Raw genomic sequence first — 17643 nt, 5'->3', positions numbered from 1 at the left:
GAGAGAGGTGTTGAGTGTGTGCTGGAAGAGAGAGGTGTTGAGAAAACTCAACACAATTGAGGCTGACGCAGGGGACACGTGGCAGCAGATGAATGGCTGAGTGAAAATTTAAATAAAATTTATGTAAGAATATGAAAATAAAAAGTGGTGGGGTAGGGTGTTGAGTGAAAAACCATTGGAGAGGGTAAAAGTTGAATGAGTGTTGAGTTATTAGGTGGAAGAAAGAGAAAATGATGTGGAGTGTTGGGAGTTAAAAAAGTTGGTGTTGAGTGTTGAAATCGTTGTACATGGTCTTAGTTGATATTTGTTTGTAATTAATTTGTCCTAATTAAAAATATAAATAGTAAAATAATTTTAACCAATTCTGACTTTGTTCTTCTTCTTTCCTCTTCTCTTTTGTAAACTGAAGGGTTTTTTTTTTGTTTATTCAAAAAACCCTAATTTTTCTCATAAACCTTATTCAATTAACCCTAATATTTATTTACTTATTTATAGTGTGGCAATATGCGCAACCTAGATTTTTTTTTATATCATAGTGATTGAATGAAAAAAAATGGAAAATTAAATTCTACATAAAAACTAAATTGATTGTTTTTGAATATGTTTTTTTTTTTACACATCTTGTTTTTGAATATTTTGAAAAACTGAAAAAGTTGTGAAATGTGACACCTCGCCGCGAAATAAAAAGTAGAGTCAGCAACGAAGTCTGTAATAAGTGAAGAGAACAAACAACAAATGCATGAACATTTCACTCCGACTCGCAAATACTCTTTACTTTTATACTCCAAGTATGTTTATTAATATTTTCCTAAAACCAATATTAATTGTTTTCTATTAATAAAAAATAGAAAAAATATTTTTAAAAGACAAATTCAAGATTTCAGAACAAATCTGTATTTTCACAAGAATAAAAATCTTGCACAAAATTTATGAAACTAAACAGTATCTTAAAATCAAAATAATAATTAAATTTTTTTTATATAATATTTAAAAAAAACAATACTCTAAAAATACTTTTTGACATTTTGGTTTAAATAAAAGTCAAGTTTTTTTTTATTATAAGAAAAATGTAATAATTAAAAAATAAGATCATGATTCTCCTAAAAAAACCATTTTTTACAAGAGAAAAGATTTTGTGACACTATTTTTCACATCTACACCATATTAATATCCTAAAATGTATTAGTTTTATTGTTTTTTTATAGGTTATCCTACTTTGGTTTCCATGCTACATGAATTTGTTTAAGGATGATGCTAAAGAGTATTTTCACGGTATTTTTTAAATATATTAACTAAAAATTATTTGTTACAAAAGTAATATTATAATTTCTAATATATTTTTAATACATTGATTACACGTTTTAAAAAAAAAAACTTGCCAACTTTAATCACTTAAAGAATATTCCAAAGATACCAGTTAGCATATGTAGAATGAAAAATTGATGTCAAAATAACAAAGTTGTAGAACAATTAAAATAATAGTTACATTGAATTAAAAAAATCTTTTGATTTTTCAAACAAACTTTAAAAACTGTACCATTTATTTACATTTTCTTAAAATAAAATAAAAAAAACCTAGTATTTCATTAAATTCCACGAACATATCCATTTTCCATAACTCACCATTATAGGGAAAAAAATAAAGTTTGATTTTTTTCCATGTTCAACTTTTAAAATCAATTTTGTAAAATAAAAAATGATTATATTCTATATTTTGGAGTTTATTCATTTTCGTTTTCATTCATGTGCGAGATTCGTCCTCACTATAAAATGTGACTGTTGATACTCTCAATTCTCAACCAAAAGGTACCTGAACTGGTGTTAATTCAAATGACGGAGCTCAACGACTTACCTGACTCTCTCATCCATCACATTCTCTCTTTTCTCAACACCAAAACCGCCGTTCAAACCTCCCTTCTCTCCCAAAGATGGAACCATCTCTGGAAACAGCTCCACACTCTTACACTCCATTCTTCACATTTTCAAACTCTCGACGTCATATTCATCTCTAGGGTTTTATTTCTTCGCGATTCCTCTATCCCACTCCACTCACTTGATTTCGACCAAAACGCTTCCACAAACCCTTACCTACTCAACAAGATTGTCAGTTACGCTATTTCACAAAATGTCCAGCGATTATCACTTTCTTCTTCTCAACACATTGCACAATTTCCACCTATCATTTTTTCATCTCAGACTCTAACGTACCTTAAGCTGATTAGCCTTAACAAAAATTTCGGAAAACAAATATTATTTCCCAAATCTCTCAATTTGCCAGCATTAACCACTTTGCATATACATAATTTTTCTTTTTGCATTGCCGATCATGACTACGCTGATCCATTTTCAGCACTTAGCCGGTTGAATACATTGGTGATTTCATCTTGTACATTGGTGGGTACCATGATGCTCTGGGTATCAAGCACCACCGTCAATTTAACTGTGCATAACAACTCGCCAAAGTATTTCGATATCAAGTTATGTACTCCGAGTCTTTGTACCTATGCTTTTACAGGGACTCCGATGCCGTATTTCTCTGCCAACAGTTTTTCTTCGGTTAAACATGTCGATATTGATGCAGAACTCTTTTTAGACTACAGAGATCCTATTTTGTTTAGATGTTGTTTGGTACAGGTTCCTTTGATTCTACACCACTGGCTGCTACAATTTTCTGATGTAACATCATTGACCGTCTCAGCAACTACTCTTCAGGTACTTCAATTTGTCAGGTTTTTAGGTTTTATTGTTTAGTTACTTGATTATGAATTTAGACTGATTCACTCTAACGCATCGATGCTTAGGTTATCTCCTTATGTCCCAATGTATTAAAGTCCAATCATTATGTCTTGCGTAAGTTGAAGATATTGAAAGTCAAGACGAAACCTCTTGATTGTGAATTTTGTATGTCACTTTTGGAGGCAAAGTTATTGAAAATTGATTCGGAGGAAGACAAGGATAAATTGAGAAAAGCATTTCAAGTAGCATTGGAACCATCTTCACCCATACCGGATGGAATTGTGGACTTTCTGATTCAAAACTCTCCGTTAGCTCAAGTTGAAATCATAGATTGCTCCGAGGAAAAACCACACTCAACTTCTTAAAGAGAGATTGTTATGATTGGTTTATCGTTTTTGTTTGCATCGGTTAACAAAAAATATAGACAGATAATTTGTTTGTGGTTCTGGTTCAGTCATTGTTTTTTTATATTATTGGACAGAATTATGATTTTGTTATTCACTTAAGAAGAAGTTTAAATACTGGTGATGTTAAAGGTATATCCCTAACTCTGAAGTTAAGAATTCCAAGGAAGATAGAAAGACATATTGGTCTCTAATTCCATCCAATATTCAATATTTCATTTAGATTGGATGGATCATTTATTTTAGCATAAGTTTAGTGACGTTTGTTTCATGTGAAAGTGTAATATTTCAGCTTGGAGTTAGTTCAGTGTTGTTCTTCATGTACTAATGAGATGCATCTCTTGAAGCAATTATGAGACGATTAGGGAAGTTTGGTGATAACTGAATGTATGAAGTTTGGTGATAACTGAATGTAACAATCCAATGAAGTGGTGATTCGCTGAGCTAGGGTTGAGAACTCTGCTATTCCACCCTAACATTAATTAGGCTGCAACTTTGGTTTCAATCAATTAAAAATATTACTATCTTGGTTGTTTTTTTTTAATTAACAACTTATTAAATTATTTATTGTAAAATATTGAGATTTCTTCTTATAAATGTGATGTGTGGTCTAGCGGTGAAACGCTTGAATCTTGAAAGTGTAAAATTGATTCTTTTATTACCAGCAATTCAACAACTCTTATTTCAACACAAAATTTATTAAAAAGCATAATTTTTTTTGGATAGTCACTACTATTTTTTTTTGCTTTATCAATGATTATGCTTTTCTCTTCAACACACAAGTACAACTTATAATTTTTATACTTGCACTTCTCATTTACTTTAATAATAAATCATATTAAAAGTTAAATTTCAATAACATTGGATTCCATATGTTTAAAGATGGCTACATTTGCAACACATATTACATAATTACTACTAAATTTATTTCATACATTCATTTCATAAATTTCTCTTATTTTAGTATAAAGATCCTTCACCATGTCCAACCTTAGGTAAGTGCTACATTTTTGCTTTTCTTATTCAAGTTGGATTTCAAATCATCATACAACTTCAACTTTCCTATTAATTAACTAGCATTTAACACCATTATTATTTCAATATCTTACTTCAAAAATTCAAGACCAAATTCTTCGAGTGAAAATTTTAAATTTGATGAAGATATTTGAATCTTATATGTCACAATATCTGTCCAAAAAAAAAAGGAAACAATATTTTGATGAGTTCCACATTTGTTATACTATTTTTGACCTTCAATTCTTCTACTATCAATAATCCATAATAAACATAATTATATTATTAGAGAATATCTTACATCACTCTTTGATGTTCTTACGCACCATGTTCGTTTCTAAAAATACCTCCTATTTTCGGAGGTATATCTCCGGAAACACTATTTTTTAATTCAACATTGATTTGTTCCGTAGGTGCATTTACAGAACTTCTCTGAACTGAATTATATTGAAATTATTCTCAACGTTTACCAGTTTAAAACACTTCCGTAGATGTAGATCCGAAAAAATTAAAATTTGACCAAAAAAGATGCTTCCTGATGTATATCTTCGGAAGTAGGGGATATTAATGTAATTGCGCCAGGTGCCTAAGAATATTAATGGATGGATTGAGAAATTGCCTATTATTATTGAATCAAAAAGTAAGCACACCAGTATAAGGCAAGTGCATTTATACACCCAGTAACAAACTAACAAGCTGTTTACGGTGATTTCCGGTAAACAACCGCTAGTCTTCCAAACTATAATAAATATGATTTGGTTACTCGCAGGATCGACTAGATTGATCCTAGGACATAGTCAAAAAGATTGTTATTTATGATGATTCGAACCATGTTTATGATTTGCCTTGAAAATAAGAATTACTCAATCGAAACAATAAAGGTTAGCAATCACTTGGTTATACACGTAAATATAACTTTGGCGAAAGGTAAGTCAAGATAAAACATAAGACAAAAAACTGTAAAAGTGCAAGAATCTTAAAGTGCAGAAATGTTAAATACTTCAAAGATAAATAACATGAGAATAAAGAGTACAGGAATGTAAATGGCAGGAAGTAAACGAAATGCAATAATATCGAAAGATACTTGAAAATAAAGGAAAATACACATTTATTAAAATGGTGGTGGTGTCATACGTACATTTCTAAGCGAACTCTTTCTCTTAACACTTGATACTTGAGTAATATGTGAGTGATTTGTACAAAATGAACACACTGAATCCTAACATTATAACCCTTATTTATACTAGTTTCGACCTTAACGGTCCTACGCTAATCTAATGCCACGTTTCTCATGAGAATCCCCGGAAAGCCATCTGTCTCTGGACAGTTATGCAAACTTCTTCGAAATTCAAATCCTCCCGCCTGAATCCTCCTTCGACGCGTGGCAATATAACTTAACATTAAAATACCACGAAAACACGCTAAGCATCAGTACTTAACATATTTCGTAAAATTTTTCTAAGTCTCGAAGATATACACTTCTACTAGCTTCAGCATTCACTATCTTCGTTATGACTTTAAAATTCTTCATCCTCGAAACATGGCCATCAGGAGCCATTTTATCTTCAAAAGACGGTCATCAGCAACCATCCTCCTTCAAATCTTCACCCTTCGAAGGATCATATTTGCGAAACGAAATCTTCAGCTAACAAATTGCCCCCAATAAATGCCTGTTTCGAAAAACAAGAGAAATAGGCGTTTCTTGTCGTCATAAGATTTCGTCCCTTACTTATCTTTGAAAGTTCCAAGATTATTTAATTGACGTCATAATCATTGATGACCCTGTTTCCAAAACGTCTTGTCATTTTCAAAGATGTCTTCTCATAACTTACATTCCCACGTTCTGTGTAACACCCTGGATTTCCGCTTACCCCACGGGGCTTTCGGCCTACCAAGCATGTCACCAGCTTAATCAATAATCCCCCCTAGGTCCGCTTACCGGCTGCCCAGGAAATATTGTTTTTGCCTTCCGCAGGAATCGAACCATGTACCTGGGGGTTAAGTACATATTCATAGCAATTCCTGCTACCACTTGAGCTACTAGCTCAAGTGGTAGCAGGAATTGCTATGAATATGTACTTAACCCCCAGGTACATGGTTCGATTCCTGCGGAAGGCAAAAACAATATTTCCTGGGCAGCCGGTAAGCGGACCTAGGGGGGATTATTGATTAAGCTGGTGACATGCTTGGTAGGCCGAAAGCCCCGTGGGGTAAGCGGAAATCCAGGGTGTTACATTAAAAAGGCGCCTTTTTAATGTAACACCCTGGATTTCCGCTTACCCCACGGGGCTTTCGGCCTACCAAGCATGTCACCAGCTTAATCAATAATCCCCCCTAGGTCCGCTTACCGGCTGCCCAGGAAATATTGTTTTTGCCTCCCGCAGGAATCGAACCATGTACCTAGGGGTTAAGTACATATTCATAGCAATTCCTGCTACCAATTGAGCTACTAGCTCAAGTGGTAGCAGGAATTGCTATGAATATGTACTTAACCCCTAGGTACATGGTTCGATTCCTGCGGGAGGCAAAAACAATATTTCCTGGGCAGCCGGTAAGCGGACCTAGGGGGGATTATTGATTAAGCTGGTGACATGCTTGGTAGGCCGAAAGCCCCGTGGGGTAAGCGGAAATCCAGGGTGTTACATTAAAAATGGTCAATTGGTAGCAGGAATTGCTATGAATACGTACTTAACCCCTAGGTACGTGGTTCGATTCCTGCGGGAGGCAAAAACAATATTTCCTGGGCAGCCGGTAAGCGGACCTAGGGGGGATTATTGATTAAGCTGGTGACATGCTTGGTAGGCCGAAAGCCCCGTGGGGTAAGCGGAAATCCAGGGTGTTACATTCTGACCTTGCTTCTTGATCATTACTCCTATATACTAGGAGTAAGGCTAGTAATTATTTGACCGCCATTGGATTAAATTATCGTCCGCCACGTGTCTCTTGGCTTTTACCCAAAAGATTTTGAAAGGGTTTCCGTTAAAAAACATTTAAATACCTGACTCAGTTTCCTCATACAACCTTCACTCTTATTTCCTCATTCTTTCTTCAGAAAAGAACGTCTTTGGTCATCTTCAAACCCATTTTTCAAATCAAACTTATCCATGGCTTCTCCTTCAAATGTTCTGCAACCTGTTTTAAAGCTTCAACATCCTACGCAGATAGGAGAACAAGAACACATACCAAACCCAAATACTGTAGAGGCGCGCGCTATCTACGCTTCTCAGGTAATCATCCCTTTTGAACTTTCTGGAAGACCTCACGCTTTTATGGGTCCGTTACCAGGAGAAATTAGCCCTTCTCTGGATAAATTCTTTCCTGCTTATTATAAAACTAGACCTCTAGTTAGTAAGATTAGGATAGATGAAGATGGACACCCATCTTTAGTAGAACCTGATAATGCAGCAGAAGCTTCTACTGCAACCCCTTTGGCTCTGGCAAAAATTAGGTTAAATTATATGACCAATTTCGTGAAAGTGTTTAGGTCAATCCCGTTAGCAAAAGACCCTGAACTGTATTATGCTTGGCTAACGAAAGTAGAAGGAAAAAAGACATCCTTCTGGAAAACATTAGGAATATATGATTTAATCCAACTATCAAAAACGGGATTAGAGTATAACCAAACCATGTTAGTAGAAGCGGTTCACTTCTGGGATGCTTCCCACAATACTTTCCATCTTCCATTTGGAATGGTTACCCCTACTCTCTTTGACATAGCTGCTATCACAGGGCTTCGACCAACTGGGGAAACTTTTGACCCAAATGATATGGATACTGACACCATTAATTTTAACGAGGCAACAGTTACTTATACTGCCTTCATTCAGCAATATCATGATACAACGCAGGAAGAAGTCTCCGACGAGGAGCATATTGCTTTCTTAGCATTATGGCTCTCAAGGTGTGTTTTCTGCTCCAGATCCATACAAGTTGCGAAGAGATATCTTTGCATGGCTAATCAGCTACATGCTGGAAAAAGACTAAACCTGAGCCAATTAATCTTAGGATTCCTTTACGAGAACCTTGGTGAAGCCACGAACCTTACTAAGAACTATAAAAATGGTTCCTTGCTCTTTGCTGGCCCTTTCTGGTTATTGCAGTTGTGGCTTAATGCTACTTTCGAAACTCATCTTCCATTTCGAGGCATCGTCAATGAAGAAGATGATTACATCAAGAATCGGACTGTAGAAGGCATTAGGTTGGCTCATCTAACTCCGAAAGAAGAGACTGGGAAACTACGTGAACATTTTCTAGCATATACAATGATGTTCGCCCAGCGTTATCAATTCGATCCTTCTATGGCTCCATTCGTACATAGAACAATTGGTCCTGAGTGGTTCACTCGAAGGTTTCCGACAGTTTCTCAGGATCAACAAACTGAGTCCATGGAAATTTGGGAGGCTTTTCTTACCCCAAAGCTGTTTTATCACCGCCTTCGACCTTCTAAGGGCCAATGTGTCCTTCTGTGCTATCAACTAAATCTGGTTTCGAGACAATTTGGACTGGTTCAAGTGAAACCCAAGTGTTTATATGACAAGAGGAACCATATGTGCTTTCATACCTTGTATTTATCTGAAGAAGAATGTGAATCAAAGATTGCCAGATATGCTGGCGTTGCCCATCTTTCTCCTGTTGCCTTTGAACCCGCTTTTTACTCCACTCCAGATTTTCATCAATGGTGGACGGAGTATTATACTACACAAATCTTTGATGCTGAGAATCTAACTCAGGAACTAACTGCAGCTTTTGCTGATGTGCAGGAGAAATTTCAAAAAGGTACTTCGACTCATATTAAAGAAATTCAAGCCTTTCAGAACTTCTTTGAAACTATCTACAGGCCTAATGATCTTAGTCGGACCGTTCGCGAAGCCGCAGTCAATTTGCGTGAGAAGTTTTCTGCGAAATTGGATAAGTTGAAATTGCCCCCGTCTGTTCGACCAAACTGCGTTATGAAGTGGCTTTCAAACTTAATCCTCCAAAATTCCCTCCGCTGCCAAGTGCTGATTTTGGTGTGGCTCTGAGCCCTCCTTTTCCAGACTGGTTTGTGTGTGGGAATGTCTTAAAAATCCTCCAGGAAAGCACTAAAAAACGTGTTGCGCGAGTGATTCCGACTAAGCATACCCTGAATACTTTCAAAGGGCATCTTCATATAGATCTTAAACATGTTCGCGTCTTAACTCCAATACCTGAAGGTTTGGGTTTAGACAATCTTTCGACTAACTCTTCTTATTCCGTTAAAATGCTGATTCCGAGTTTTATTGCAGCTGTTGCTCTAAGGAAGAGAGTTAAAGAAACTTCTACACAAAAAGATTCTGGAGCATCGAAGAGCAACAAGCCAAGTGAGAGTGATTCTGTCACTACTGATACGAAACCCACGGTATATTCATACTCTATATTTTTAACAATGTATAACCTGTGAGTAGTGCTCACTTTGTTCACTCCACACTTTCCAGAGCTCGAAACCCCCGGTAGCTTTAAAGCGAAAAGCTTCCTCAACGGTTGTTTCGGATGATGAGGACAAATCTCCTCCCCGCACTAGGCAAGGACACAAGAAGAGACAAAAAGCTGTCACCCCTGTGGGCAAGGAGAAAGGGTCGGTTTCCTCGAAAGTTATTTCGTCCAGTGACAAAGTGTCTTCTGAAGAATCACCTTTAAAGACTGCCAGCAACGTTCTTGTTGTCGAAAGTCATAATTCGAGCCCAGACAATATTCCAACCAAGGTACTGGGGTTTCAACCCATAATCATTTTTATTAACTCTAATTTAATGATTAAATTAACTTTTACCTTGTTATTGCAGGATGATACTGGCACTGCTACTTCCGGCCTTAAAGCTTTTAACTTTACCGTTGATGTCGATAGATTCCAAGGTAATCATAACTTCTTCATTACAATCAATAGACTCCTCAGAATCTTGTCACTATGATTAATTCTGGTTTGTTCAACGCAGATGTTTCTCAAAACAAATCTCATGTTCTCTCAACAGTTCTTGAAGATACTAGGCCTCTTGCAACCATCTTTCCTAATACACCAATCGAAGAAAGCCATTCGACTGATGAATCCCCACCTACCCATCAAGGTAAAAACCTGGGAGAAGATCATCAATGCTCAGGTAGTGATAATGCGACTAAGCGACCAAATGGTAGTGAAGACACTGTGTCTGAACAAGATGCCATGGAGGAAATTTCTAAACCGGATAAAAACAGTCCTCAAGAGACTTCAACCTTTGAAACCATAGTTACTCTTGGAACAACTTCGACGCCTATCTCTGCGAAACCTACTTTTTCATAATTGGAACAGCTTAAGCAAACTAACCCTCTTAGCTTCCTAAAGGCCATGATGAATGCGAATACTATTTCGCCCTCTGAACTTGAGGTCTCTCCAGCCGTCCCTACAAAATCTGGTGACAAAGAGGACACCCCTGATCTCCTTCATCAAATAAAAGAAAAGTTCTTTGAAACCAATATTGTTGACGTTCTTAGTAAGAATCCTACCAAGAGTCATAGCTTGAATCAACTTTTGAAAAAAGTGGATCTGTTTCAAGTTTCAAAAGAAGTTTCAGAGGTGATTGTCTTGCTGGGTTCTCTAGTCGAACAACTCCAAGCCAATATTCTTCGAAAACAGAATGTCGACGAACAGCTGACTGCGAAAATGGCCTCTCATAATTCTTCGTGGAAATCTGCTATTGATGCAACCAAACAGGGTGAAGCCCTTAAGCTTAAATATTCGAAGAACCAGGAAGCATATGACGAATGTGAGAAGAACATCAACTCCTGGAAGCAAGAGATAAAAATGCTCGAAGAGAAGATAAAGGAGGCTGAAACTCGTCAGGCAACTATTCAAAAGGCCAACCAACAAAATCTGCTCGACGTAGCACAATTGGGGATCCAACACTTCGAAACTGCTCAGAAGTTAGTGCCAGAAATTGAAGAATTGAAGAAACAACGGGCGTTGCTAGAACTTCGTATGTCTTCATGGGAAGCTCAGTATTCGAAGATCAAAGATAGTCTCCCTAAAGATTTTAATTAGTTACCTCAAACTTTGTACTTCGTTATCCTGCTGTACTTTTGCTTTGTAATCAAACTCTTCGCAGAATATATATGTATGCTTAACTTTTATCTGCTTAACTTTTATCTTCCACTTTGTCCATATTTTTGCAATACTCGCAAGCGGTGTTTTTAGCAAATCTTCCAGATTTCGCCAAAATCTATTTTCTGATTTGCCACAGTAATTTTAATTAATATAAAACACGTGATCTGACCATCCTTCGCACCCTTTAGCTTAGACTTGACGTTTCCACTCCCTTAGCCGTAATCATTATTAAGTGATGACGTCACTTTCTCCAAAACATCTCTTTAAGACGTGCGTGTATCAGTTTTTCATGATTGCGTCTCAACTTCCAAGGGCGGGAAACAGCGGAAGCCATAACTTCTCTTTGGAATACCAAACGCATTCTAATCAAAAATTAAACCGTTCCACTCCTGCCCCCAGGTCTATATAAGGACTTAACATCACACTTCTTTTCTTCACTCTTGTTCCATAAAACATTATCTTGAAACTTCGTTCCTCCCTTGGCATTTTCTTAAACACAAAACCAGAAAAACATTTCCAAATTTTTCTCTCCAAAATGGCAGTACCCCTCACTTATAACAATATCAGAGCTTGCATCAAAAAAGAGTTCAAAGTTTCTGAAGAAGACTTTGAAAGCAATTCCATAAGCATTAGTGCTTTCTTTGTTAACCAAGAGCTTGATTTCTATTATGAAATCTTGGAGGGACCTGTTTACCCTAACATGTTAGCAGATTTTTGGATGTTTGCGTCTCTACGCATAGATCCAGAAGGTAGAACCACTGTAATCTCTGAGGTTCGAGGTGCCCACATTAGGATCACTCCCACCACTATCTCTAACCTAATGAGATGCAACAACTCTGGGGAGACCTTTGATGATAACAGCTTCAATATGACCACTCATCTTCTGTTGAGGACTCTCATGGACAATGACCCTTTCAGCGCCAAGGTCATTAGGATTTGGCACCAACTCCTTGTGGGTAACTTTCATCCACGAAACCATGATCAAAATAGCATCATGGTGGAAGATTTAGAGTTTATACTCTGTGGCTTTCGTGGGAAGAAAATCAACTTTCCTTTGATAATCTTCAAAGGGCTTGTTGAGGCAGTCTCTATGGCTGCTGCTCGTCAAGGGGTTGTGACGTGTCTTCCATATGGGAGACTCCTATCTTACATATTCCTCAAAAAGGGTATAGTGAGAAGGATGCGCAACTCTGGGTCCATGGATATGTTCGAGGCAGAAAGCTTGCCCCTGCTATCCCTAGAAGGTCTAGACCAAAGGATCAATTAGCAAGTAGTTTGCCTTAGGTTTTCATGTTTTCTCTTTTGTACTCTTCAACGTTTTGGGTCATGCTCTTAGGCTTCATTTTGTAATGCATGTAATCTTTCACTTTCTAATGACAAATATTTTGATGTTTCTTTGTCTCTTTACTTTATTTATCGTATATTTTGATCACAAAGCCATTTTGGCATTAGTTCAACCATTTTGGCTTACGTAGTACCTTGAATATCTACGTTTTTGCAATCTTTACTTCGTACATGCTTGGTTTATATCTCTTCAGATACTTCCCATTTACTCTTAAGATCCTGCGATCTTCTGCTAATTCTTCGATTTCGTAAGCATTATTCGAAAATACCTTTAAGATTCGAAAGGGTCCTTCCCAGTGTGGGGACCATTTACCCAGTGCCTGATTCTTTCGATCTATAGGTAAAATAACTTTCCAAACTAAGTCATTATTGATAAACGTTTTACCTTTCACCTTTTTGTTGTATGCTCTGTATACTAAATTTATTTCACACATTCATTTCTTCAATTTCTCTTATTTTAGAACAAAGATTCTTCACCACCTCCAACCTTAGGTAAGTGCTACATTTTTGCTTTTCTTATTCAAGTTGGATTTCAAATCATCATACAACTTCAACTTTCCTATTGATTAACTAACATTTAACATCATTATTATTTCAATATCTTACTTCAAAAATTCAAGACCGAATTCTTCGAGTCAAAATTTTAAATTTGATGAAGATATTTGACTCTTATATGTCACTATATCTGTCAAAAAAGGAAACAATATTTTGATAAGTTTCACATTTGTTATACTATTGTTAACCATTGATTGTTCTACTATCAATAACAACATCTGTTAGATATCTCTATAATGAACATAATCTTTTATTATTGAATCAAAAAGTAAGTACACCAGTATTAGGCAAGTGCATTTATACACCCAGTAACAAACTAACAAGCCTAACTAATAAGGATTAGAGTAATGACTATTGTAACAACTTAACCAACAAGCTGGGTTGTGACTGATATGAGTCCAAGCTTGGACAGAAAAGAAGAAAAAATAGGGGTGCATAGGGGCTCCGTCAGGACACCCGCGATTTGGGCTCTCGAAGAGATGGGAAATATTTTGATGAGACTGGTTTCCAATTTTTCTTTAATGTGAAAGACAGGATTACGTGTCAATTAGAAAGTTCAAACTCAACCATATCCAAAGCGTATCCAAAAACTACCTCACAAAACCAAATGATCAACATATCACTTTGACCAAGTTTACAATTGTTCAGGATTTCAAAATTCTAAAGGCCAATATTCATCGAATACTTCCCTGAGGGTTGTTAATGGTATTCTAGTGATGTTCAAAAATCTGATGATTGGACTTTTCCTTTCTCAGAAAAAGGCTTTTCTAAACCTTTTAACCCTAAGGATTATACTTATGTGGACTACAAAACTGCTTGGCTCAAATTGTTTTTCAAGAGGTCATTTGATCATTCATGTTTTTTTACATTCTCTTTCTTGTTAGAACCTAAGTTTTCCATTCTTAAAAAACCCTTTGCTACTTTCATCCTATATTTTCATAAATTTGAAATAAAAATTCAAAGTAAGAAATTTTATTTCTTCGAACTATTATTTTGCTCTGCCAAACGGGACTTATATGAGAGAGTAGTAGCTTTAAACTGAAAGTTCTCCATATATCCCAATAAGTCTGAAAACTTGAAGATTATCTCGTCTTCGACTGAAACCTTGTCAATATTCACCTATCGACCAAAATTCTAATTATATGATCGAATATGACCTGCTCGACTGGAGTGCAACTCAAGTCGACTTTATTATGGCTGTAAGACTTAATTCTTCAAACCATGTCGAGTAGAAATTTCAAGGTAACAATAGGCTGCTTTTTCGGATTATTGAGAGATGTTAATGTTAGTTGATATTTGTTTGTAATTAATTTGTCCTAATTAAAAATATAAATAGTAAAATAATTTTAACCAATTTTGACTTTGTTCTTCTTCTTTCCTCTTCTCTTTTGTAAACTGGAGGGTTATTTTTTGTTTGTTCAAAAATCCCTAATTTTTCTCATAAACCTTATTCAATTAACCCTAATATTTATTTACTTATTTATGGTGTGGCAATATGCGCAACCTAGATTTTTTTTTTATATCATAGTGATTGAATGAAAAAAATGGAAAATTAAATTCTACTTAAAAACTAAATTGATTGTTTTTGAATATGTTTTTTTTTTTTGACACATCTTGTTTTTGAATATTTTGAAAAACTGAAAAAGTTGTGAAATGTGACACCTCGCCGCGAAATAAAAAGTAGAGCCAGCAACGAAGTCTGTAATAAGTGAAGAGAACAAACAACAAATGCATGAACATTTCACTCCGACTCGCAAATACTCTTTACTTTTATACTCCAACTATGTTTATTAATATTTTCCTAAAACCAATATTAATTGTTTCCTATTAATAAAAAATAGTAAAAATATTTTTAAAAGACAAACTCAAGATTTCAGAACAAATCTGTATTTTCACAAGAATAAAAATCTTGCACAAAATTTATGAAACTAAAACAGTATCTTAAAATCAAAATAATAATTAAATTTTTTATATAATATTTAAAAAAAACAATACTCTAAAAATACTTTTTGACATTTTGGTTTAAATAGAAGTCAAGTTTTTTTTATTATAAGAAAAATGTAATAATTAAAAAATAAGATCATGATTCTCCTAAAAAAATCATTTTTTACAAGAGAAAAGATTTTGTGACACTATTTTTCACATCTACACCATATTAATATCCTAAAATGTATTAGTTTTATTGTTTTTTTATAGGTTATCCTACTTTGGTTTCCATGCTACATGAATTTGTTTAAGGATGATGCTAACGAGTATTTTCAGGGTATTTTTTAAATATATTAAATAAAAAATATTTGTTACAAAAGTAATATTATAATTTTTAATATATTTCTAATACATTAATTACACGTTTTAAAAAAAAAAACCTTACCACCTTTAATCACTTAAAGAATATTCCAAAGATACCGGTTAGCATAATGAAAAATTGATGTCAAAATAACAAAGTTGTAGAATAATTAAAATAATAATTACATTGTATTAAAAAAATCTTTTGATTTTTCAAACAAAACTTTAAAAACTGTACCATTTATTTACATTTTCTTAAAATAAAAAAAAACCTAGTATTTAATTAAATTCCACGAACATATCCATTTTCCATAACTCACCATTATAGGGAAAAAAATAAAGTTTGATTTTTTTCCATGTTCAACTTTTAAAATCATTACTGCTATTCATCCACCCTTAGAGAGCGTCAAAATTGTTGTTCTAGAAGGAGAAGGCATAGCTACTCATTTCAAAACTGGTAGAACAGGATCTGACCATCCAATTATGGATGAATTTAGAAAAATTCATGAGCAGAAAAATTATGGCAGTCACTGTTGGATCAACAAGTTCGTGGATGTTGAAAAATATAATGAAAATGAGGGAGTTTGTGACCAGATACATGACTGTTTGGGAATTAATGAGAAATAAAGGTCATTTTAGTATGAGCCAAATGTATGATGTTATGATGGCTGATGGAAACAAGGTTATTGTTTACGGTGATTTCCGGTAAACAACCGCTAGTCTTCCAAACTATAATAAATATGATTTGGTTACTTGCAGGATCGACTAGATTGATCCTAGGACACATAGTCAAGAAGATTGTTATCAATGTTCATTTGAATCATATTCGTAATTTGTCCTCTTCGATGAGTATTGTTCGATTCAAGAATCTTGGTAATTGCTTCGTTATATGTAATTATAACTTCAACAAGAAAGATAAATAACATAACATATGAAACTTAAAGATTGTTAAAACATAAAGAATCTTAAACTGCAGAAACGTTAAAGACTTTAAAAGTAAATGATCATGAAAGTAAATTCGGAAGTAAAATAAAGATACAGGAATGTAAATGACAAGAAATAAATAGAATGCAGTAACTCAGAAATGTATTCGAAAATGAAATACAATACACATGTATTAAAATGGTGGTGTCATACGTACATTTTCTCAGCGAACTCTTTCTCGTAACACTTGATACTTGAGTAAATATGTGAGTGATTTGTACAAAATGAACACCCGGAATCCTAACATTAAGACTCCTATTTATACTAGTTTCGACCTTAACGGTCCTACACTAATCTGCTGCCACGTTTCTCATCAGAACTTCCAGCGAAGCCATCTGTTGTTGAACGGTTACGAAACCGTCTTCGAATTTCAAATCTTCCCGCCTGAGTCCGTCTTCGACGCGTGGCAGTGTATTTAAACAAACACTACTAAAAAACACGCTAAGTAGTAATACTTGAATATATACTTTATAAATTTTGTCTAAGTCCCGAAGACATATGCTTTCATTAGTCTTTCAGTGTTCACTATCTTCAACGAACTTAGAAGTCTGTATCTTCGAGGCATGACCATCAGTAGCCATTCTTTCACTTTTTAAGGGATGGCCATCAGTAACCATCTTTCCTTCGATTCTCAACTCCTTCGAAGGACAATATAAAACGAAATCTTCAGCTAACAAATTGCCCCCAATAAATGCCTGTTTCGAGAATCAACAGAAATAGGCGTTTCTTGTCATTATAAGATTTCGTTTTTATGATCTTTGAAAGTTCCAAGACTGCTGACTAACGTCATAATCACTGATAACACTGTTTCCGAAACGTCTTGTCATTTTCAAAGATGTCTTCTCATAACTTACATTCCCACGTTTTAACCTTACTTCCTGATCATTACTCCTACATACTAGGAGTGAAGCTAACTCATTCGACCGCCGTTGGATTAAATCACCAGCCGCCACGTGTCTCTCGGGTTTTACCCAAAAGATTTAAAAGGGTTTCCGTTAAACCTTTAAATATTTGACCTTGTGCCTTTATACCACCTTCCATTCATCTTCTACACCGAGAAAACTAAGAATATCTTCACTCTTTCTAAAATCTTGCTCTCTTTAGCAAAAACTCTTCCATGGCTTCATCTTCAAATGTTCTTCAACCCGCTGTGAAGCTCGAATCAACAACACATTCTGGGGAACAAGAGTTCGTTCCAAACCCTAATACTGAAGAAATACGCGCAATCTA

At 35.1% G+C, this 17643-nt stretch overlaps 1 protein-coding gene across 1 annotated transcript; it reads left to right on the top strand.

The window, feature by feature from the left end:
* The first annotated feature begins 1830 nt into the window (after nt 1–1830).
* On the top strand, nt 1831–3101 carry LOC131657857 (putative F-box/LRR-repeat protein At5g02700). Its single transcript, XM_058927211.1, has 2 exons — nt 1831–2712; nt 2802–3101. Exons 1-2 carry the CDS (start codon nt 1831–1833, stop codon nt 3099–3101), a joined length of 1182 nt encoding a protein of 393 aa, XP_058783194.1.
* The last annotated feature ends 14542 nt before the right edge of the window (nt 3102–17643 follow it).

This window comes from Vicia villosa, linkage group LG3, assembly GCF_029867415.1.
Source record: "Vicia villosa cultivar HV-30 ecotype Madison, WI linkage group LG3, Vvil1.0, whole genome shotgun sequence".
Taxonomy (NCBI): Eukaryota; Viridiplantae; Streptophyta; class Magnoliopsida; order Fabales; family Fabaceae; genus Vicia; species Vicia villosa.
Note: the sequence above shows the minus strand (reverse complement) of the source record. Positions and strands in the feature narration are given on the sequence as shown.

What these genes read in the sequence shown, in the direction of transcription:
- LOC131657857 (XM_058927211.1), top strand. Translation starts at nt 1,831, where the DNA reads ATGACGGAGCTCAACGACTTACCTGACTCTCTCATCCATCACATTCTC. An exon ending in TCTCAGCAACTACTCTTCAG is followed by an intron (nt 2,713 to 2,801) that starts GTACTTCAATTT and finishes ATCGATGCTTAG; the next exon opens with GTTATCTCCTTATGTCCCAA.